Source organism: Stegostoma tigrinum, chromosome 11 (genome assembly GCF_030684315.1).
Source record: "Stegostoma tigrinum isolate sSteTig4 chromosome 11, sSteTig4.hap1, whole genome shotgun sequence".
Lineage (NCBI taxonomy): Eukaryota > Metazoa > Chordata > Chondrichthyes > Orectolobiformes > Stegostomatidae > Stegostoma > Stegostoma tigrinum.
The window spans coordinates 54597031-54621173 of NC_081364.1; the positions used below are offsets into that span (position 1 = coordinate 54597031).

Sequence of the window (24143 nt, forward strand, 5' to 3'; positions counted from 1 at the left end):
TCAATGGCTTAAATGTCCCATGAAATTTGTAAGCATTTGATAAAATATTTTAAAATTGATTTGACCTGTCTGAAAACAGAACAACTATACAAATCACTTCTGAGTTGTGCATTTGCTCCATGCTGATCCTCTTAACAGATATCACAGTCTTTTCTGTAGGAAATGAAATCTCCAATATTTTGCTGGGTAGACTATGTAGCAAATATTACAGTACAAAATATTTCCAGTACCTGGGTGCATTCCTGTAGTTTCCTTCTCATTTAAATAACAGCTTCAAAGAATATAAAAAGATAGATTACATTTACAACTTTCATATCTTCATATGTTCCAAATCACTAAACAGTCAACAAGTTATTTGTCATTAGTGGAAGTGCAAACACAATAGCCAGATAGATCAATGTCCAGTTCACCTGGCTGGGGTACCAGGAAAATGCGCCCTTCTTAAGATAAATTGCCACTGAGGCAGAACATCGTGAACACATCCGATGGCTCTGGCAATGCACTATTTCTTCTGTATGGCATTAAAATGATGTTCTGCCTTGTGCTCTCAATCTGAAGCAGGACTTCAAAGCACTATCTTCAGATACAAGAGTGTTACTGTTATCACCAAAGAAGCTGGCATTCATGAAGCGCAGCTTCATTCTTGCTTAATGCTTCTCATTTGAGGATGAAGAACTTTTCAGACAAGTTGCTCTCGAAACGAACATCATGCCTTTTAAATTGCTACCAGATCCCAAATGAAGCCATATGGCTATTCGGATCTGTTGGCATGCAGGAATCAACAGCAGAGGTTTTAAATTTGGTCGTATTGGGTGGGATCATATCTACATCAGGAGCAGAGTTACTGCCGTAAGATAAAGACTAAACACAAATACGCTTCAATAAATTGGTCATTAAGAAACAAACTTCATAACTTCAATCAAGCATTATTTTTCTTAGCTTGATACAGATTAACAACCAATTTTGTGTAATTTCAACAAAGATGACTGTTTCAAAGAACTCCAAGTCTGATTTCAAATGCTTTCACAGTGCAAGTTCAAACTGCATTACCGTTTTATTTTCCCTATAAAATTCATTGTCTTAAGTGCATTTTATAAATAAATACATTTCCCCAAACGTTTTGCTTCCGAGACAGGAGATTGACAGGTTTATGGTGCTCTCCATTTCCATTGTTATTGAAGACTTTTTAATCCAAGAAGTACTGCTTCTCCAATACTCGTTCAGAAACCAGGCAGGTTAACCCAATTTGCTAATTCAAATCAATGCAAAAGCAGTAGACTTTCCACTTAGAAGAGGAATAAGGGCAATGAATTATGTACTGGTTGCACATGTTTTTACTTCTGTTGAACATAATGTAAATCTCAAGGTGCTTGTAAACACGTTTGCTAAGCCAACTGCATGAAGTTTTGTTTAGCAACACAACAATCAGGCTTTGAAGGATTTGCAGATGCCAAAGTACTGCTAATTGCAAAAATGTTCTATTGTAGCAGTTATTGACATTGTAGCAGTCAGTAAAAATATCAGAAGATGAAAAGTCAACCGTTAGACCATTTCAACAGAGCAAGTCATTTGCAGAGTGTCTCAAACATTTCCAGAGTTCTTTTCACCTCACGGATCTGTTTTGACAACACAAGAATAGGCTGCATAGATCTGTCCAGCTCTTCACATCGGGCCATTAATGTATACATGCCCTGAAAACATAATCAAAGAGTGTTAGGCCAATGTGATAAGAAACAATACAAAAGTCTATAATAATAACAGATTTCTTCCATATTATAAACAGGCTTAATTAAGCATTTTACAAGATTGATTGTCTCCTGCATTACCTCACATCTCAAAATATGTTTTTTTTAAAAAGACAACAATTTATGTAGAAACATGCTGCATAACCTTCTAGTTGTTTGTGGCAAAACACACAGTCAGCTTCTTGCCAATACGGTGTACTCGCAAACTGAGGAGGATCATAGAATGGTTACAAAGAAGGCCATCAGCTCAACATATCTGTGCTGATTGCATAAAAACCAACTCACTCAGTGCCACACTACAATTCCACTTGATATCCCTCCCCAACCTTCTTCCCACAGCAACAAACATTCAAGAATGGCAGGGCACACAAGAGGAATCTAACTGACAAGAAATATTCCATTCACAAGAACGCAGGATTTCGGAGCAAGAATAAACCTTTTGGCTCCTTCAGCCTGCTCCTCCATTCAATAAAATCATTTATGACATGTCTGGCATCTCAGCTCCATTTTCCTGCTTGCACCCAATAACCCTCGACTCCTTTTTGACAGGAAACAATCCTAAATTAGCTTTGAATAAATGGAGACACCAAGCCTACACTCCATTCTGGGGAAGTAAATTCCACACAGTTGATATTCAGAGAGGAAAAAAAATACTTACCTCATCTGTCTTAGAAGAATCCTCTCAGTGTGGAAACAAGCCATTCAGGCAAAGTCCACAATGACTCTCCAAAGAGTATAACACACAGACTCACCGCCTACCTTATCCCTGTAGCCCTTCATTTCCCGTGGCTCATCCACCTTACCTACACATCCCTGAACACTATGGGCAATTTAGCACGGCCAATCCACCTAACCGGCACATTTTTGGACTGTGAACCGAAACCAGAGTACCTGGAGGAAACCCCATGCAAGCACAGGGATGATGCCTGTGAGGAGTTTGCGGAGGTGCTGTGAGGCTGCAGCACTAACCATTGAGCCACCATGCCATCTTAAAAGGGAGGCATTTTAAACATAAACTGTTTTAACTTGTTTTAGTTTGTTCCTCAGGAGGAAACATTTCCACATATCCAATCCCCTCATGATCTCAATGTTTCACTCAGGTTACCTTTCATTCTTTGAAATTCTAATGGATAAAGGTATAAACTGTTCAATGTTTTATTTGTAAGATGAGCCCCTCATCATGGAAAGAGTTGAATCTTCTCACTATTGCTTCGAAAGCAATTCTCTTTTTTCACAAATAAGGAGATCAAAACTGTGCACAATGCTCCAGGGGTGGTATTAGCAATCAATGCCTTGTATTGTTGCACGAGGACTGCTTTACTTTTATCTTCCATTGCCCTTTAAATAAGCATACTCCATCTGCCATTTTCTTTCCTCACATTTGTCTAACCTGTCTATAGGCCTTTGCAGACTTTCCATCTCCTCTTGACACCAACATAGGCAAGAAAGTAAGTTTTCACTGGAAAACTTAGCAACCTTACATTTAGTCTCCTAATCCAAATCACTGATATAGACTGTAAATACTTGAAGAGCCAGCAATAATCTCTATGGCACTACAGTAGTTACAACCTGCCAAATGAAAAAGAAAACAGAAGGCCTACAGAACATAGAAAAATATGTATCAGAAATAGGATTTGGTTAAGTGTTTTATCATCAATAACTGTGATTACAACTGTCCCAAACACTGAACGTGCTGCATCTGTATAAAGAAAGCAGAGTCTGCATTTATGACAAATACCAGATTCTGTATAGAAAGATCACAACAGCACCGTCAAGGCACCGAAAACGCAAGGCACATTCTCCATCACACACAAATAACAATCATCAGGTACAGGGTACTGATGAAGTAAAAGGAAATTATAAAACCTCAATTAAAGGTCATGCATGACTTTCAGAAGACTTCACTCTTGACAATCTAACACACAAAACTGAAATTTGGATTTCGGTCAATTCCAGTGGTATAACACATTTTGTTTTCTTCAAACATTCTAGGAAAGGTAATGGCAATTTTTTGTTAAGTATCTGTAACAGAGGGAGGACACACTGTACAGTTAATTTCAATTACATTGTGTCATTTCCATTTCCACCCCACCCAAACACTGAAACTTTGCAGTAAGGTCATGCAAGCAGTGAAAATGTACCTTTTCTCTCGTTAATCTTATTCATAGACACAGCTTCTTTATAATTTTTACCATGTACTTTCAAAGAGTAAATATTAAAATTCTAGAAAGAGTTAATTAAGGCTCTTGTTGTGTCTCAGCAAGCAGACTTCACAAATATTTTAACTGTTTACACTTCTACCCTTTAAAAGGCACAACATTGTCCCCCTTTCTACTTCCTCAATTTTAGTGATGCAAGTGTTTCTCAATATTTAGTGCTAATGTTTCCACATATTGGTCAAACTTTCTTTTACTGCTGCCTTTTAACTTAATTAAGAATAGTAGTTAACATAAGAAAACACCAAAATCACCTAGAAGCATGTAAATGATGAACAATTAGTGAGAAATGGAGCATTCATTGTCCATTAGGAGAAGAAAGAATATATTTAAGAAATGCAGGGCAAGAGCCGAATACTTAATGAAGGTGTCATTTGTGGTGCGGTGATAGTGTCCTGAGCCAGGAAGCCTGGGTTCAAGTCCCACCTGCTCCAGAGATGTGTTATAACAGGTTGATTAAAAATATCTAGAATACTTAAGGAGCACTTTGTACTGGTGCTTACTAAGGAAGAGAATATTGACCTATTGATAGTGGTGGAGATGGTGAAGCTAACAGAAGTGGTGAGAGTTTATAGGAAGGTTATACAGCAAATATAGGTTATGTTTAGGGCAGATAGATCACCTGCTTTGGATAGATTGCATCCATGTTGCTAAAGTAAATGGGAATGGAGATGGTGAAAGTGTCTGCCATAAATCTTCCCATTTTCCCTACTTATCAGGGAGATGTTAGAGGATTGATGTCACCCTAATTCAAGAAAGGATGGAATGACAAATAACAGCCCATCACTTTCTCCGTAATGGTACGCAAGGTTTTAAAAATAATAAATCGGGAGGGAAAATATCAAAGGGTAGGCCTGCTGTGTTCCTTCAGCCCCACACTGTGTTATCTCTGACTCTGGCATCGGCAGTTCTTACCATCTCAAAATATCAAAGGATATTTTGCAGAGGTCTGAGTTCAGATCGTCAGAGGATTGCAATAGGCAAATCCTACTTGACTAATACTAATTATATTTTTTGATGAAGTAACAGAAAATTTGTGATAGGAAAGCAATGGATGTTTCTTCTGGATATTAAGAAATCTTTGGACAAGTCACCATATAAAAGCCCGGATAAGAAAATTAAGGCACATAATAGGAGGATCGGTTTCAGCTGGGATGGAAATTTAACTTAAGAACACAAAACTATTCATCATGGTTGCAGATTATTTTTCAGACTGGAAGATGCTAGTAAGGCTCCCCAAAAGTCAGTGCTGGAGTCACTTTGTAATATGTATGAATGGGCATTGCTGAAAAAAAAGATGCATTTTAATCAAAGCTTTACATCTTGCACTTGTAACAATTTGCATGAACACTGAGGAAAAGTGAATTTTTATACTATATGACAATACAATGTTAATTCATTGGCAATCAGACTCATTGGCAGAGATGTTGCCATGACGAATGCACTAAGTAGATGATGACTGACAGTTAACTGCCAAGTTGTATTTAGAGCTAAACTAGAGCTGGTCAAGCTATTGCCTTGAGGAATAAACCAGAAAGTGGCCATCATCTGTTTTGTTCATACAAAGTCATGGATGTGCACAGCACAGAAACAGACCCTTCAGTCTAATTCATCCATGCCGACCAGGTAGCCTAAATAAATCTAGACCCATTTGTCAGCATTTGGCCCAAATCCCTCTAAACCCTTCCTGTTCATATACCCAACCAAATGCCTTTTCAATGTTGTAATTGTACCAGCCACCACAACTTCCTCTAGCAGCTCATTCCATACATGCAGCACCCTCTGCATGAAAAAGTTGTCTCTTTGGTCCCGACTAAATCTTTCCCCTCTCACCTTAAACCTACTCACTCCAGTTTTGGACTCCCTGACCCCAGGAAAAAGACCTTGTCTATTTACCCTATCCAGATCCCTCATGATTTTATAAAACTTCTATAAAGGTCACCCCTCAGCCCCTGACACTCCAATGAAAATACCTCAGTCTATTCAGCCTCTTCCCACAGCTCAAATCCTACAGCCCTGGCAACATCCTTGTAAATCTTTTCTGAACGCTTTCTAGTTGCACAACACCCTTCTTATATCAGGGAGACCAGAATTGCATGCAGAATTCCAATAGTGGCCTAACCAATGTCCTGTACAGCTGCATCATGACCTCCAAACTCCTGTAGTCAATGCATTGACTGACAAAGACAAACATACCAAATACTTTCTTTACTATCCTATCTACCTGCGACTCCAGTTTCAAGGAACTATGAACCTAAACTCCAAGGTCTCTTTGTTCATCAACACTCCCCAGAACCTGGCCAGTGTATAAGCCCTGCCCTGATTTGCTTTTTCAAAATGCAGCACTGCACATTTATCCAAATTAAATTCCATCTGCCACTCCTCAGCCCATTGGCCAACCTAATCAAGATCTAGTTGTACCCTAAAGTAGGAGCAATCCTGTATCAAATATCAAAGCTCTGTGCATCAATTGATACAGCTTCCAGTAAATGCAAGTGTGCCACATTGCAAGCGCAACTGAATCTTAAATTGGTAACGTTTCGCACACACAAATTATTTATCAAATTTTGATGATTCACTTAAATTTACAAATTAAATTTTACTTATTAAAGTTAGCACTTGCCAATGAACCAACAGCCTCTTTTCATAAAGTATAAACAGATTTTTGCCTTTAAAGTTAATATTTCTCGGGGATTGCCCTGCTGAGTGCAAGATGAAAAGCTGCAACAAAATACGCCTTCATTTACCAACACACAAATTCTGTACTACCAAATAACTGTATATCTAAAAGTAACTTGGATACTGGACTACAAAGTGATTTCCAAATTTGTTGATTCCAAATTTGAGACTTTATAAAGCTCTAGTTAGGCCCCATTTAGAATACTGTGCCCAATTTTGGGCCCCACACTTCAGGAAGGACATACTGGCGCTAGAGCATGCCCAGCAGAGATTCACACAGATGATCCCTGGAATGGTACGTTTAACAATACGATGGACGGCTGAGGACCCTGGGATTGTATTCATTAGAGTTTAGAAGGTTGAGGGGAGATCTAATAGAAACTTACAAGATAATGTATGGCTTAGGAAGGGTGGATGCTGGGAAGTTGTTTCCGTTAGGCAGGGAGACTAGGACCCGTGGGCACAGCCTTAGAATTAGAAGGGGTAAACTTAAAACGGAAATGAGGAGACATTTCTTCAGCCAGAGAGTGGTGGGCCTGTGGAATTCATTGTCATGAAGTGCAGTGGAGGCTGGGACATTAAATATCTTCAAGGCAGAGATTGATAAATTCTTGATCTCACAAGGAATCAAGGGCTATGGGGAGAGTGCAGGGAAGTGGAGTTGAAATGCCCGTCAGCCATGATTAAATGGCGGAGTGGACTCGATGGGCCGAATGGCTTTACTTACACTCCTATGTCTTATGGTCGTATGGCCTAAATTTCAAGTTGTGACTGCCAAGGAGAATGACACTAAGTAACTGAAATGGAGATAGGCTAACAGAAAGGGCAAGTAAATGGTAGATGGAATTTAACATGCAAGTATGAGGTGGAGCATTCTGCCAAAAGTAATAGGAAGTGATACAGACTAAATGGCACAGTTCTAAAAAGTGTACTGGCAATAGCAATTTACAGGTTGACTTGCTTGGATCTCTGCAAAGGTGGCATGACCTGTTGAGAAAATAGTTAATGCAAGTTGAGAGATCTTGGGCCTCAAAAATGGACATATTTGCTCAGGCCTTCCAATCTCCGCATATTCAGAAACTTCAATCATTACCCACTGCTCCTCCCAAATCACTGACATATCTACGAGCAGAAATGACTCTTCAAACCATCTCATCTCTATTCTAACCCTTTCACCAACCCTCTGTCATCCAATAATCCAGTTCATAGCCTCCCATTTATGGGGGAAAGGCAGGAGAGTGTCACTAAGTCATAATGCTGATTTGGAGAGCCAGTGCAGACATCGGGCCAAATGGACTTAACTGCACTGTAACACTTTTGTGATCAGGACAAAATAGCACATATGGTGCCAATTTTTATATTTATAATCAATTTATGTAGTTATTCATCCCAATTAAAATCAAACTGGTGGGAGATAGTCAAAACTCAAGCTAATCTTTTGGTTTCCTTTTGTTTTGAGATGTTGGCAACATTGGCATAACAGCACTTAATGTCTTTCTCCTATTGCCCCAACCCCATGAAGATTCAATCATGATTTGTAGAACTGGAGTTAAACATTTGCCTGATTAATGACAAATGACAGGTTTCTCTCTCCATGAAGCAGATCGCTGAATCATATGGATTTTTTCCAAAACTAAAATTTGACACCCTTCGTGACCATTTTTATTTCTTCAAAAATTATAATATTTATGGAATACAGTTTATCAATTTGACATGTTAGAATTTAAACTCATCGACAAATTGTCAATTCAGTATCGTAACCTTCGGACCCTCATAATTACAAATGAGGTGAGAAAGTTTCCATGTGACTTCTTCAAAAAAAAAGTTTCACTGCTGAACAAGCATAACTATTATAACTTTAATAAACACACTAATGGCAACACTACAAAAGGAGTGTTGCCACGGACATTAAAAATGACCATTCTCCAAGATAAAAGCAGGAAAGCACTCCACAGTTATAATGATGTCAATTCCAAACGATGTGGCAGCACTCACTGCAACGAACTGTATGTTTCTAAGCAACTATTCTAAAACCAGAAGACACTTCTATTATACTCCTGTTCCCTGTCCTCCTCAACTTTTAGCAAGCCTTGTTAGACAGCAGCACACAGTAAGAAACTTCCTCGATTTGTCTTTCAAAACCCAAATACAACAGAAGTTTACATTTAAACTTCTCAATAAACAAGACATGGTAGGCTTCGTCAAGAGCAAAGGAGCAAGATTCCGCATTTTAAATGATTCAATCACTTCAAGCTCTGACACACAAATCTCAGGTTTTTTGTTCGCTTTCTCATGTTACTTGTATTGTTAAGGATGAAGTTGACTGCCTTTAAGGCCAGCCAAGTTTTGTCAAAAGTGATTCTAATAGGGCAAGATTTTCTGCAACTGTTCACACTGGAATTCAGTTTATAGGGTATGGATGAAAATACTGGATGCGAGTCCAAATCAAATACTAACTTAGAATTTAATAATCCAGTATAGAAAATACTGGAATAGCTATCTACTTCCATATTATTATTATAATGATATAACAGTCATTTATTTGATAGAATATTACTTAACCTATGGCAATCAGCATAAGAATATAGTAAATCTTTAAAAAAACACACACACCAAGAATCACAAAAGTAATTAAAGATGATTACAAGGATTATAGATAGAAGTACAAATTTGCAAAGTTATATCTTGACTTCCAGTAAGTCAAATCAATAAGACTGGATTTTAAAATAAAAATCAGTTAAAACATTCAGCATTCAATGAAACTAGTTTTCACTTTGCTTCTGTGCCCTCACCTTTATACTCATATCCACTGACTCTCCAAGACTATCCACTGAATCTCGATATGTTTGAATATAGCCCACACTTAATGCGGTCATCTGCATTTAAAAACAATAGCATGAGTCAATATTAAACAAATACTTAACTTCTAGTCCACAATCAACTGATGCGAGAGAAAAACATGAAGGACAAAAATCCATCTGCAAATTTCTGAGATATGCTAAACTAGCAGGCAGGCGTACAAGGGACTTCAATTAGCCTAATAGGCTGGGGAAAAAGGAGGGTAATAAAATGAGGAGGGGAAAGGGTTCTTGAAACATATACTGCAGAACACTTAACAAGTATGTTTCACATCAAATGACAAAGGAGCCAATGTCGGATCTTGTTCTGGAAAATGAACTTGGGCAAGTGCAACTTATTCAGTAGGACATCATTGGCTAATATAATAGGTTTAAAATAGTTATACAAAAGGATAAATAAAAATCAAAAGTGAAAATATCAACCTAAAGAGAGCCAAATTCAATGTTTTGGAAAAGGATTGAGCACCAATGCACTGGAAACAAAGGTTGGTCAGGAAAACAATACATGAGCACTGGTAGGCACTTCAAGGTGAGATTGTTCAAGTTCAACCTAAGCATATACACACACATGAGAAAAGGGCATTCACAGACACACTTAATACAACAGGTGAAAGGCCAATGACCAGAGGCACAAATTTAAGCAGAGTGGCTGAAGAAAAAACCAAGACAATAATCCTCCTTTACAAAACCAATGCTCGAGATTTATAATGCACTGCCTGATCAGGCACTGAATAACCAACCTTCAAATGAGAAGTAAATAAATACTTGGAAAGGACGAAAATGCACAAGCCAAATGGAAAAAGGGAGGAAATGGGACTAATAGATTTGCATTTCAAAAGGAGTGACAGGCCAAATAACTGCCTTGTGCAGTGCTCTGATATATAAAAAAAACTCCTTTACACCTCTCCACATCGTTTTCCTTCTTTATGACATCACGTTAAACCTAACTCTCGTCAAGCATTTGGCCTACCGATCTGATATCTCCGCGTGGCAGTGCCATACTTTGTCTTATAACACTACTGTGAAGTGCCTTGGAACATTTATGACGTTAAAAGGTGTTACATAAATAAGGTGATGCTCCACTGCATCTGTCATGGCTGAGTTAGACAAAGAATGCTCATCATGATTTGGAAAATGCCATAGACAGTTTAGAAAAAAAGGGACAGAATTCCAGCATGCTGAAGCACGGGAAGTCACATCTATTGTCAAAGTTTAATGATCTTCTCCTTGGAAATAAGTTACAGAAGATTTGGAGTGCAAAATTCATCACATTATACAAAAACAAAAGGTGACAAAGGAGACCGAATAAATTCAAGTTCTTCTCATTCCTTAAGCTCGTGGTAGGCCTTTGCTTTGGATCAAACATTTAGGACTCCATCTACTTGCAAACAAAACATTCCTTAAAGCACAGCACAATATCTATGTTGGCAGATCTATTATGGACATGTTCTTCTCTGTACGTCATCTATGAAGGATGAGTGTAGGGAACAGGCTATATCCCTTCAATTTACTTCATAGATCTGCTAATGGTGTTTAATGTCTTTGAGAAAACAGGACTCCACGAGATTTTTGACTGTGCACAAAAGCTCCTAAGTCTCAATCCCACCTTCCACAACAACATATGCTTTACTGTACTGTTCAGTTTGATGGCTCCACCTCAGAGGGTTTTGGGGTGAAGAATGGAGTGAGATATGGCCGTGTTCCTGAAAATTCATGAACTTTCTCTCCCATAACTGTCACTTGCTTTTCCTGTCTAAGTAATGCAAAGTGGTTAGCAAATTCCAATAGCTCAGACCCAGTGTCAGACAACCTGTCCCTTGATATGGAACTAATTACATGCATATGGAACACAGCTATCACCTTTGGCCAACTCATAACATGCACACAAAACAATTCCAGTTCAAATTGACCATAAGACAAAGTTGATGGTTTACAAGGCCCATGTTCTCAACATGTTGTATGACTGTGAAACATGAGCGACTTGCGTCTGTCAAGAGAAGCCCAACAATTTCCATCTTTGTGCTCAAGTTGCATTTTAGATGTATCCAGGAAGGACAAAAGCACACATGCAAAGCTTGCAGATTTGTTAGTCTTCGAGCAGAGGTGTCTGTGTTAGCTCAACTACTTCATCAGGACATACCAACCGACTTCGACCCAATGTTTGGAAGTTGACAATCAAATGCAGAAAGGGTTTACTGAAGTAGTTAAAAGCATTGATTAGACTACAATCAAGAGTATCAGGTTGTTTTGGACATCTTGCTTTGGAAAAAGGTCAATGACATGCATAAATTACAGACAAGATTTGCTAAGATTATACAATAACTTGTTGCGTATTTAATTATAATAAAGCTGACAGCACTCTATCAAATTAGACATGAAAGGCAGACGGTCAAAAGCATGATCAAAGACACGTTTTCAAAAGCACTGCAAAAAGAACAAAAAGTAATGAGAGAGATTTGTGAAGTTCAATTCTAGAACCTAGGAACTATGAAACTGAAGCTTAAGTCCAGAATTAAAGGATCACCAAGAACTCAGTGAAGAGGGATTACAATTCAAAAAACCAGCACGTCTAGATTGCACTTCCACTTTGGCAGATGCATAGACTGATAATTTAACAACAGTGAAAAATTTGAGAGGCAGTAGTGCCGAGGTAGACCTGCGTCTCATCAGCATACTCATGAAAACTAATGCTGTGCATGGAAATGATGTCACCTCGAGACAGTACGTAGATTAAACTACGAGGAGACCGAGGATAGACCCGCTGGGGGACCTCAGATATCATGCTGTACAGCAGGGATAGAATCCGTGCAAGTGATATAATAGCTAAGATTGGATAAATGAGCATGAAGCCAAACAAGTGCAGTCCCACCCGGATGGATAACAGTGAAAAGTCACTGGAAAAGCCACAGATGAGGAGATGCTAAATAAAGGTCGGGAAGTGTCAAGGAAAATGAAGGCTCCTTTCACTAAGACTTGACACAAATGCTCAAATTATGAAGGGTTTTGATAACGCTTTGGGAAAAAAAAACTATTTCCACTGCTCACTGAAATGCAAATTTAATATCCGCAGATGCCGACGAAGATCAGAGAATGAAGTACAAGTCTCTTAAGACGGAGCATTGTCAGGGCATGAAAAACACTAGCAACAAATTCCAAAGCAGCTTTTCAAAGTGTATCATGCCATAACAATAAAAATTAACTAAATGAGGAAATAGACTAAGCAAACAATTCTTTCAAAGTACCAGCACATACACTAGCTGAATGGAATCCTTCTCTGCTCTAAGATTGTTCAAAGGTTGAAAATTCAATGGTTTCAGCATGATTAAAAACCAACCTTCATGGTTAGAACTTGATCAGATGCATACATACGTTCTGAATTGTGGCATTTAGGCTTTTCAGCATCTGGTCAACTTTCTGAGCGACCTCCTTTGCATCTTGTTCCAAATCTAGCAGGACACCAGGATCTATTGGAGGATTGTCTGATTTTAACCTTTGCATACTTCTGGTTTTCACGCCACTTCCAGCTGGGAAAGACACAAGGAAGAATGCTACATCTTCACTGCCATATGAATTTCTTTTAAATGCCTAGTTTGCTACAGAAACATGAAACAATTTTATTCATTGAGCAAAGGTTGAATGAAACCCATACATACTTACAACAGCAGATGTTTATCGACTAACAAACTAACTTAAGAAAGTGAACGTCTCAACTCCCACAAACACCATTTAAACACCATATTAGGCTGAATGAAGAGACAGAAATCATAATTCTGACCTCTTGGTCAGTCAAATCTGGAGCTGTCAAAATTCGCAAGCATGTAATTTGCAAGAAAGAATATATCCCTAAGTGCAACACACACCTTGTTTTGGTAAAAAGAAACGTGTATCTAGCTTTTGGATTTTTCCAATGTAAATCAGTCACATAAAGATTATATAATCTCTAAGGTTTTGGAGTAAATATCAGATACAAAGTTAAGCATGTCTGTACAGAGGATTTTCTGCATTAATTTCACTCAGTAGCTGGGAATATTAGAGAAAATTATGTTAACTTCACATCTTCTGGCCACACACAACAAAATCGCCTTGACCTAAATCAGAGGTCAAGCTGTTTCCTATGCCTTTTATCACTTCCCGATCTTCCCCAGCTCTACATTTGACACTTCCAACTGACTTAACAGAATCACAGAGGTGTAACGATGCAGCAGCAGACCACTCGGCCCATTCCGTATGCCCTAGCTATTGGAATGAATATTACCTACTGACAATATTCTGCTTTGTCTCCATATATTCGGACAATACGTCTATGCGAATAATCATCCAATAACTTATTGAATGCCTCAACTGCACTTCTAGTGTAGTTGGCACAGCCTGCATCTGTTTACTTTGAGACGTATATGGGTCCTTGCTAAAGCCCAACCTGATACTCACACTCCAAGTCCAGGCTCTGCTTTGAACTCATCTTTATCTTATCCTGTAGATTGTTGGCCACATAGTGGGTGAGATCCCCGTCATGGCTGACGGTGCCCTCCAGCTCCAGGGCACTGGAGATGGTCGCCCTCCGTCCTTCCAGCTTGCCATCCCGGCCTCGGGCGCCAGCCAGTACCCCGCTGATGCCGTCCAGGCTTTTACTGTCCTGCAGGCGCCCGCACACCCTCTCCCGGGCCACTGGGTGGACGACCGCTTGCTGCTGGTGCTCTTGCTGGCACCCAGAGGGAGTCTCGTTTCGCTTCTCGGAAAGCGGGACGGGGCCCACTTGGGCCTCCTCCATCGCCAGGCGGCCGAAAGAAAGCAAGCGGGGCCGGCTCCCGCAGCCGGACTCGCTGACCGCCGCCCCTAGCAACCGAGGAGCGCATGCGCAGCGAGCAGCTCGGCCGCCATCTTGGCGCTGGCCATGTGACTCAATGGTTCCCTCCCCTTCCCCACCAGGAGGGAAGAAAGACTAGCCGCCATCTTGAGTGCGGGCAAGAAGGAGTTTCAGTGCTTTATTTTCCTCGTCTGTGCTTCTCGCTAATTCGCCATAGAGCGATGGACCCTTTTCCTTAATCCGTTGGCTAGACGAGGCAGAGCCAGAGAACAAAAGTAACAGGGGAAGCCTGGCGAGCACGGACGGACGGGGGGGGAGGGAATTTAAGAAGAGGGTTGGCGTGCAAAAGAGCAGGACGCGAGCTCTTACTTACCCTCTGCCATGGCAAGGGCGGCCAACTTGGATGTGAGCACAGACTCCGGGTTTTCTTGGGTGTGGGCAGCGAATCACATCGCTGGTTTCAGTGTGTTGGTTCCACCCGCTGCTCTGGTTCAGAGGGAGGGAGTAAAGTGGGGGGGTAGTTCTGCTCTCTTCCTGTCGAGTCTAACCACACGCCGTAGTTGCTGTCTGCTCTCACTTTCTGTTCTCGTCTGCGGGTCAGAAGCTTTCATGCACGGGCGCTACTTTTTGCGGTGTTTTCCTTTCCGCTCTGAGGTTTCGGGAAAATCTGCCTCTTGGCAACAAAAGAGACTCCCTCTCCTCCACCCCCCCCCCCCCCCCATGCTGGTACCGAGAGGATTATTTAGTGACTTCCCAATTGCACGAGCCCCGCTCTTAAACCGGCTTTTTTAATGCGGCCAAAGGCTTCCTTAAAACCCGTAGGGGACAGCATCCAGTGCTTTACTCTCAACTTTTTCTGTTACGTTATTAAAAGACACAATTCGACTAACCAGCTCGGTCAACACTTTACAAGTCTGCATTGGCTCACTAACTCAAATGCCTCCTAATACCTGTGGATTTTTTTTTCGCTCCAGTGTCTGTTTCTAAAGCCTTACGTTTATTGTTAAATTAACCGTCTGTGGTTGCCCGAACTGTTCTTGCATCATTCTGTAAATGGTAGTCACTTCTGCCACTCCCTTTTTTTCTCACATGTCCCTTGTATCTGGCAGTGTGAAAATCACGGTAAATCTTTGTGCCATCTCTGTTCCCATTTCCTCGAGCAACCTGGATGCAAGCCACACAAACATAATCATCCTTTTTAGTACGTTATTCCCATTAACTTTTATTCCGTCATTTAACCAACACGGGGGTTCCCCAACTTACAAACATCTGACTTACAAATGTGATTCCATACAGGGGTGAAATTTCAATGATCAGACATACAATCATGCATACAATTTCCTGTATTTTTGAATGGCTACTTTATATTGTCCTGCATTGTGTTCTGACTTGACTACAAACTGACTGTTAAACAGATTGAAGAATGGAACCTGTTTGAAAACTGGGGAATGCCTGCTTTTGTCAGTTTCTCCTCCTCTAATCCTGAATAGAAAGTACTCTAAGGAGTCTATCCTTGGCCTCCCCTGCTTCGTAGAAAGTTATGAATGAGGTAGTAGATGCATTGGCGTTAGTTTAACAAAATTGGCTAAGTTCTGTAATGGTTCAACTAAATTAGAAAGGAACAAATAGAACACCTATATTCGGGAAGGAGTTGAGGCACAATAAAGGAAACTACAGGCCAGTTGGCTTTACATCTGTTGTGGGGAAGCTGTCAGAATTGATCAGTAATGAGTTTACAGTTGTGCACTTAGAAAAATTCGAGGTAGTTTGGAAATGACTGGTTTTGTGAAAGGGGAATTGTATTTAACCAATTAATCATAATTCTTTGAAGGAGTTATGTGCCACGGATAAAGGGAAGCTTGTAGTCATATTGTACAGGAAACCTTTTAGTAACCAGCACCTATGCAACCAGGTGTGTGCTGGTTGATCAAGGAGTCCACATAATCTGTGTAAAACCACACACTAAGTAATAGCAACATAATTTGGGGAGGTATATATTTATCACTGTCATACTTTATTTACAACATAAATCACTGAAATAATAATGTGACTTTGTCTTAAATAAAACTTCTTGCTGTCACCCTCAGCTGACTACTCGGAGATCACAATAATAGAGTAAACTTCTGGTATATCAGGTATATAATTTTTGAGATAACAATGTGTAGAGCTGGATGAACACAGCAGGCGAAGCAGTATCAGAGGAGGAGGAGGAGGAGGAATGCTGACGTTTCGGGCCTGAACCTTTCTTCAGATTTGTAAGTTTATTGCGGGTGCCAGTTTGTAAGGTGCTGGTTAAAACAATGTTTTCTGTACTTAGATTTTCAGAAGGCGTTTGACAAACTGCTACATCAAAAAAATGTTATTGTGTAAAGTAGGAGTTTTTTGTTGTAGGGGTAACCTAATTGCATCTGTAGAAGATTAGCAGAATGACAGAAAGCAGAGACTATGTATAAATGGTTATTTTTCATATTAGTGGGATGCTATGAGTGTAGTACCATCTGTGCTGGGAGCTCAGCTTTTTACAATTTATCAGAAATTTGTCTGTTAAATTTGCAGATGACATCAAGTTGCGTAGCTAATTATGATGTAAAGAGTTTGCAGACAGGTATAAATAGATTGAGTGAGTGGACAAAAAATCTGGCAGAATGTATACATTGCGGAAAAATGTGAAGTTGTTTACTTTGATAAGAATAAAACAGGGTATTACTTAAATGGAGGACAATCGCAGAATTTTAAGTTGCTGAAAAATCTAATTTTTCTTGTAGAGTCACAAAAATGTTTGCAAGTACAAAAAAAACTAGGCTAATGTACTTATCCTTATTACAGGGGAAATTGAACATGGAAGTAAGGATGTTACACTTCATTTATACAGGACATTGTACAAAGTACTCCAGATATACTGTCATCAGTGTTGCCTCCTCATTTGAGGAAGGATATAAACGCTTTGGAAGCAGTTTAAGCAAGTATCTTGAACGGGTGGAGTGATTACTGAGGAAAGTTGAGGATTCAAGTGAAGCCTGTCCAAATAGTTTTCAAGAACTGACTTGATTGTCTCAACCTTTAGGATCTTATTTAACAGGGTGGATGTGAAAAGTTGCTTCCTCTTGTCAGAGATTCTCAGGGTATCAGTTTAAAAATAAGGGGTCAGCCATTTAAGACAGACGGTGCGATGAAATGTGTGCAATTGATATAAAGTGCATTTAGAGTTTGAATTTCACAGTGGGGGCATGTGGATGTTGGTCTGTTTTTGTGAAGGGTTTAATTATTTGGTCAGTCTTTCAAGAACCATAATTCTAAATTCATATGTGAAAGGGAGCAGATGATTGGAAAGCCTCCTGGAGTGTTAACAACACACGCCTTGGATGGGTAACTAATAACTCTGGCTGACAGACAAGTTGAACATGAAGAAATGCCAAACTGAGTCACATGATCAAGATGTCTATCCTCAAGGCCTGTATCCTCAGCACATTGTTGTACCACAAAGTCTGGACAACTACAGCAAGCACGGGTGCATCCTAGCAATACATCAAAAGATTTTTAAAAAGTCAGTGCAAGCGATAGAAGCTGATTCCAATTTTAGAGGTAGTACAGTTACAACATTTAAAAGACATTCAGAGAGGTACATGAATAGAAAAGGTTTGGAGGGATATGGGCCAAACGCCAGCAAATGGGACTAGTTTAGTCCAGGAAACCTGGTCGGCATGGACGTGTTGGACCAAAGGGTCTGTTTCCATGCTCTTTGACTCTATGATTCTATCATTTTCAAAGTTAATTGGATAAATATATTTAAGGAAGAGTATTGGATATACTTGCAGTGTTGTGGGGCAATGGTCAGGCATGGGATTAATTGAGTAGCTATTTTGTAGTACCAGCACAGGAATGATGGGGCAAATGTTCTCTGCTGTGTGATTTTAATTCTGAGTGGATGGTACCCTGAGAACAGCCAAAATGGCTTGTCTTTGGTAATTGTTTTTCCAGGGTCTGTTATAGCTTATTCATAGAACAATTATCCAGGGAGCGAATTGTTTTCCACTCAAATGTAAAAACAACAAAGTTGAGCTAATTTCCAGGCAGCACATAGGCTTTGTGTGTGGCTTTGGAAGGATATTCTCAGGAAAGAAAAGTTGTTAAGTCCTTTTTAAATTTTCATCTAGGAAACCAAAATTGTGATGGAAACTACTGAAAATTTAAAATCAAAAAAAGACCTGAGCATTACTAAATCTCTGTCAGCCAGCTGTATAATATTCCATGCTCTGCACGCTATCAGATTTGGTTAGCCTGATTTTACTTGCATTACCCTTCTTTGTTTTGGAAAACTTTACTGCGCCTCATTCTGCATGCAAACCTCTGAATATCTCACATCTGAATTTTCAAACCATTTGGTTTAAACTGTTTTTAGTTTTGGGCACTAAACCCAGGAGGAATAAATTGGCTGGTGAGAGAGTGAGAGGAGGGGCCTGTGTCGTGGTGTAAGTTTAGCAGAATGATATCACGATATCAAGCATAAAATTATGAGGACAGATTGGATAACATGGCTGCTTAAGAAGGTTAAAATTGTGATCAGAGATAATGGGAACTGCAGATGCTGGAGAATCCAAGATAACAAAATGTGAAGCTGGATGAACACATGCCAGGCAACATCTCAGGAGCACAAAAGCTGACGTTTCAGGCCTAGACCCTTCATCAGAGAGGGGAATGGGGAGAGGGCTCTGGAATAAATAGGGAGAGAGGAGGAGGCGGACTGAAGATGGATAGAGGAGAAGATAGGTGGGGAGGGGATAGGTCAGTCCGGGGAGGACGGACAGATCAAGGAGGCGGGATGAGGTTAGTAGGTAGGAAATTGAGGTGTGGCTTGACGTTGGAGGAGGGGATAGGTGAGAGGAAGAACAGGTTAGGTTAGGGAGGCAGGGACGAGCTGGGCTGGTTTTTGGATGTAGTGGGGGGAGGGGACGAGCTGGGCTGGTTTTGGGATGCAGTGGGGGAGGGGGAGATTTTGAAGCTTGTGAAGTCCACATTGATATCATTGGGCTGCAGGGTTGCCAAGCGGAATATGAGTTGCTGTTCCTGCAACATTCGCGTGGCATCATTGTGGCACTGCAGGAGGCCCATGATGGACATGTCGTCTAAGGAATAGGAGGGGGAGTTAAAATGGTTCGCGGCTGGGAGGTGCAGTTGTTTATTGCGAATCGAGCGGAGGTGTTCTGCAAAGTGGTCCCCAAGCCTCCGCTTGGTTTCCCCAATGTAGAGGAAGCCACACCGGGTACAGTGGATACAGTATACTATATTGGCAGATGTGCAGGTGAACATCTGCTTAATATGGAAAGTCATCTTGGGGCCTGGGATGGGGATGAGGGAGGAGGTGTGGGGGCAAGTGTAGCACTTCCTGCGGTTGCAGGGGAAGGTGCCGCGCTTGGTGGGGTTGGAGGGGTGTGTGGAGCGGACAAGAGAGTGGTCTTTCCAGAAGGCAGACAAGAGTGGGGATGGAAAAATGTCTTGGGTGGTGGGGTCGGATTGTAGATGGCGGAAGTGTCGGAAGATGATGCGTTGTATCTGGAGGTTGGTGGGGTGTTATGTGAGGACGAGGGGAATTCTCTTAGGGCGGTTATTGCGGGGGCGGGGTGTGAAGGATGTGTTGCGGGAAACGTGGGAGACACGGTCAAGGGTGTTCTCAACCACAGCGGGGGGTATGTTGCGGTCCTTGAACAACGCAGACATCTGGGATGTGTGGGAGTGGAATGCCTCATCCTGGGGGCAGAGACGAACGAATAGGGGATGGAATTTTTGCAGGAGGGTGGGTGGGAGGAGGTGTATTCTCTAGGTAGCTTTGGGAGTCGGTGGGCTTGAAATGGACATCAGTTTCTAGCTGGTTGCCTGAGATGGAGACAGAGAGTTCCAGAAAGGTGAGGGATGTGTTGGAGATGCCCCAGGTGAACTTGACGTTGGGGTGGAAGGTGTTGGTGAAGTGGATGAACTGTTCAAGCTCCTCTTGGAGCAAGAGGCGGCGCCGATACAGTCATCAATGCAACGGAGGAAGAGGTGGGTTTTGGGGCCACTGTAGGTGCGGAAGAGGGACTGTTCCACGTAACCTACAAAGAGGCAGGCACAGCTTGGGCCCATGCGGGTACCCATTGCCACCCCCTTTGTAGGAAGTGGGAGGAATCGAAAGAGAAGTTGTTGAGGGTGAGGACGAGTTCGGCTAGGCGGATGAGGGTGTCGGTGGAGGGGGACTGGTCGAGCCTGCGGGACAGGAAGAAATGGAGGGCCTTAAGGTCATCTGCATGAGGAATGCAGGTGTATAGGGACTGGACGTCCATGGTCCGCTTGGGAACCCTGCAGCCCAATGTGTGTCAAGGTGGACTTCACAAGCTTCAAAATCTCCTCTTTCCCCCACTGCATCCCAAAACCAGCCCAGCTCGTCCCTTCCCCCCACTGCATCCAAAAACCGGCCCAGCTCGTCCCCGCCTCCCTAACCTGTTCTTCCTCCCACCTATCCCCTCCTCCCACCTCAAGCCGCACCTCCATTTCCCACCTACTAACCTCATCCCGCCTCCTTAACCTGCCCCTCCTCCCCGGACTGACCTATGACCTCCCCACCTATACTCTCCTCTCCACCTATCTCCTCCTCTATCCATCTTCGGTCTGCCTCACCCTCTCTCCCTATTTATTTCAGAAGCCTCTTCCCGATCCCCTCTCTGATGAAGGGTCTAGGCCCGAAACGTCAGCTTTTGTGCTCCTGAGATGCTGCTTGGCATGCTGTGTTCATCCAGCTTCACACTTTGTTATCTTGCTTAAGAAGGTTAATGTTTTTGAAAATGCTGAAATGATTTGATAAATACATATTGAGAAACTATTTGCTTGACAAATTCAAAGCAAAGGTATATTAAAGTTAATCAATTGAATAGTGAAATCAGAAAGACTTCTCTTTCCACAAAGGTGAATTTTTGTCCTCTTCCCCACTCCACTGACATATGATGGATGCTCAGTCATTTAAATTTCAGGACTAATGTTGACATACTTTTGTTCGTTGACCACCAGGGTTAAGAACCAGTGTGGTAGTTCAAATTGAGGTCGAGATCACCCATAATCTAATTGAATGGTGACACAAGTGCAGAGGAATGAACAACGTTCATAGTTTGTGTTCATCTTGTCAGCATCTTTTCCTAGCTGCAAAGCATCATATCTGGTTATCTCCTACTTATATGACACTAGTGGTGGCATAAGTCTTAGTTTAGGTGTTTAGAGATTATTGACTGATGCCTTGAACCAGGACAGCAAAACTTAGATATGTGTTTTTAAAGCTAATATTTTAATGATCCCTTCAACCAGTTGAAATACTACTGTCTGCCCCAGAATAAACATGCTGTGGCTGTTCCTCGGGAAATTCTAATTGGCACACAGGAGTATGTTTCCTTGATCATTAATCACCTGCACAGAGGTAGAGAGTGGAAACTCTTCTTGTTCATGAAAACATTCTAATGTTGAGTTCTGACTATCATTTGAGCTCTGTGAATGAGAGTCTAAAGTCAAAGCATCTCTGCCAAATTCTCTGTCAGCTCTCACAAATATTTTATCTTTGAAGAGCCTTCTTTAAAAGGCCAAGAACTTAATCTGCCATTGCCGAGCAAAGTGGCTCTGATTTATTTTGTTGCTTCTCAAAAAGATTTACTTATTCAGACTAAAACAGCTCATTGGGGTGAAATGTTGTACAAAATTCACAAATCCACTGGGAAATCCCTCATAACTTCCTTTAGAGGAAAGCTTCTGCAGCCTTGTAGCAAAGACCCACTTTTTCTTGTCATTAAAAGGCATTAGACACCAGAGGAATTCTGGTATGGAGGGAAGGTTTTATGAGGAAAGGCTGTGGGACTTGAGGCTGTTTTCTTTAGAAAGAAGAAGGTTAAGAGGCAACTTAATAGAGACATACAAGATAGGGCGGACAGTGAGAGCCTTTCTCCTCGGATGGTAATAGCTAGCATGAGGGGACGTAGTTTTAAATTGAGGGATGATAGATATAGGTCAGAGGTAGGTTCTTCACTCAGAGTGTTAAGGGCTTGGAATGTCTTGCCTGCAATAGTAGTAGACTTGCCAAGTTTAAGCGCTTTAAATGATCATTGGATAAACATATGGATGATAATGGAATAGTGTAGGTTAGATGGGCTTCACATTGATTTCACAGGTCAGCGCAACATTGAGGGATGAAGTGCCTGTACTGCGCTGTAATGTTCTGTGTTCTAAATAAGCATTCAAGGTCTAATCTTCTGCCTTAAAAATATTAATTGGTGCACATGCCGCTAATGATACACTAAAATTAGGTGTTGGGCGTGGACATATGCAGCTTCTGTTCTTTGTGCTACTCATTGCAAGTAGTAAAATCATTCATTTTTTTTTTCAGCATGTGGTGCCCTTGAGACACTGCAGAGAAAGGAGAGGGTGGATTGTGTTCAGTTGTTTCCTAAGCAGACTGTCGAAACCAATGGGTAGAATGCTTCATAACCGGAATTCTCCAGCAAGCACCAAGACATCACTTGGCTTGTGGTGAGAAACCTGAGAGATCCTTCTTGTACACCGGGATGCTCTGCGCTGCCACATGCTGCGCTCAAAACGGCTGTGGGAGGGTAGAAACTGTCACACATTTCCTGCAGGAGCGTGCTTTTACAAAGGAAATCTGGAGAAAGATGGAGTTGATTTTGTCCAGATTAGTCCCAAACAGTTCAATGACACATCTCTACACCTTGTTCCTCAAGACACACCCAGTGTCAAACATTGACTGTCCCTGGAGAACCATCAACTCCTGAATGATGCTCTTTAGTCTGCCTGAAACTTGTTGGACTTCCAGAGCAAGGAGTTGACCTTGACTGAAAGTTACAGACTGGCATATTCCAAGTTCCCAGACGATGTGCTGAGTGGTAGCTGCTGCCAAGGTGCAGTGGGGAATGACCACCATCTAAGATCTTTCTGCCAAAGTTAAATGGGGGTCTGTTCAGTTATCAAACCCTCTTAGTGCTTCAAATGCGTGTTAATATAGTCTTGTATAGTTAAGAAATGCCTTTGGTTTGGTTGCTGGATAGAGTCAAACTCCAATTATTTTTATTTCTTCCTACTTTTCTGTAGAGAACTGTATTGGTTTAAGGGCTGTATATGTATAAAGATATTTTTATGAATAAAGTACATTTTTAAAATTAAAATATTTTTTCTTCTTGTCAAGCTTCCCTTTGATCTTCTCCAGTACAGCCCAAATACCCTGAATCAATGCAGCCATCACGTAAATAAAAACATTTATTGATCTTAGTGTTAGAATATGTTGCAGTATGCACTCAGTTAATTTCTATTTGGAAAATTGCAATGAGTATGCAGGAATAGTCCTTTGGGGGAAATTATTCAAAGTTTTCAAAGCCCTTCTGTATCTTAACTAAGGTTGTATGTTTTCTGAAAAACACTTTCTTTATTGAATATGATGTACTAAATTTTTTTGGATTTTTCCCATTGATTGGTAGAGTGCACATAGTGTATATTTTATTGTTCATGCATACTTTTGTCATTGCCTGATAGCACCCTCTTTTGGATACAGAGAAAAGAAGATTCAGAGAGTTCCTGTTCACACATGATCATTGGCAGATTTGGTCACAACATCTGACAGCATTAAAACAAGGAGAATTGAGAGTTGGAAATTCAGTGGGAAAAATTCAGTGGGAAGCATATTATGTGAGAAAGTGATGGTAAATTTCAGTTGATTCCAGTTTGAAATGAAACTGTGCCAGGAGTATTGTGAAACTTGACAAGGCAAAATGGCCATAATGGCAATGGAGAGCACCAACAAAAACATTGGGGGATTAAAGATAGT

The 24143-nt window shown here is 41.0% G+C and overlaps 1 protein-coding gene and 1 long non-coding RNA gene across 2 annotated transcripts; one reads left to right on the forward strand and one right to left on the reverse strand.

Moving 5' to 3' along the window:
- Window positions 1-1035: 1035 nt before the first annotated feature.
- Window positions 1036-14400, reverse strand: borcs6 (BLOC-1 related complex subunit 6). Its single transcript, XM_048548138.2, has 4 exons — window positions 13927-14400; window positions 12868-13022; window positions 9433-9516; window positions 1036-1691 (listed from the first exon to the last, which is right to left on the reverse strand). Exons 1-4 carry the CDS (start codon window positions 14264-14266, stop codon window positions 1566-1568), a joined length of 705 nt encoding a protein of 234 aa, XP_048404095.1. The 5' UTR covers window positions 14267-14400; the 3' UTR covers window positions 1036-1565.
- A 21-nt stretch (window positions 14401-14421) lies between these two features.
- On the forward strand, window positions 14422-23431 carry LOC125460558 (uncharacterized). Its single transcript, XR_007249278.1, has 3 exons — window positions 14422-14707; window positions 16390-16557; window positions 22695-23431. It is a non-coding gene; the product is annotated as an uncharacterized LOC125460558 (long non-coding RNA).
- The last annotated feature ends 712 nt before the right edge of the window (window positions 23432-24143 follow it).

What these genes read in the sequence shown, in the direction of transcription:
- borcs6 (XM_048548138.2), bottom strand. Translation starts at nt 14,266, where the DNA reads ATGGAGGAGGCCCAAGTGGGCCCCGTCCCGCTTTCCGAGAAGCGAAAC. An exon ending in GCAGAGCCTGGACTTGGAGT is followed by an intron (nt 13,023 to 13,926) that starts GTGAGTATCAGG and finishes TGTCTTTCCCAG; the next exon opens with CTGGAAGTGGCGTGAAAACC. An exon ending in CAGTGGATATGAGTATAAAG is followed by an intron (nt 1,692 to 9,432) that starts GTGAGGGCACAG and finishes TTATGTTTTCAG; the next exon opens with GGCATGTATACATTAATGGC.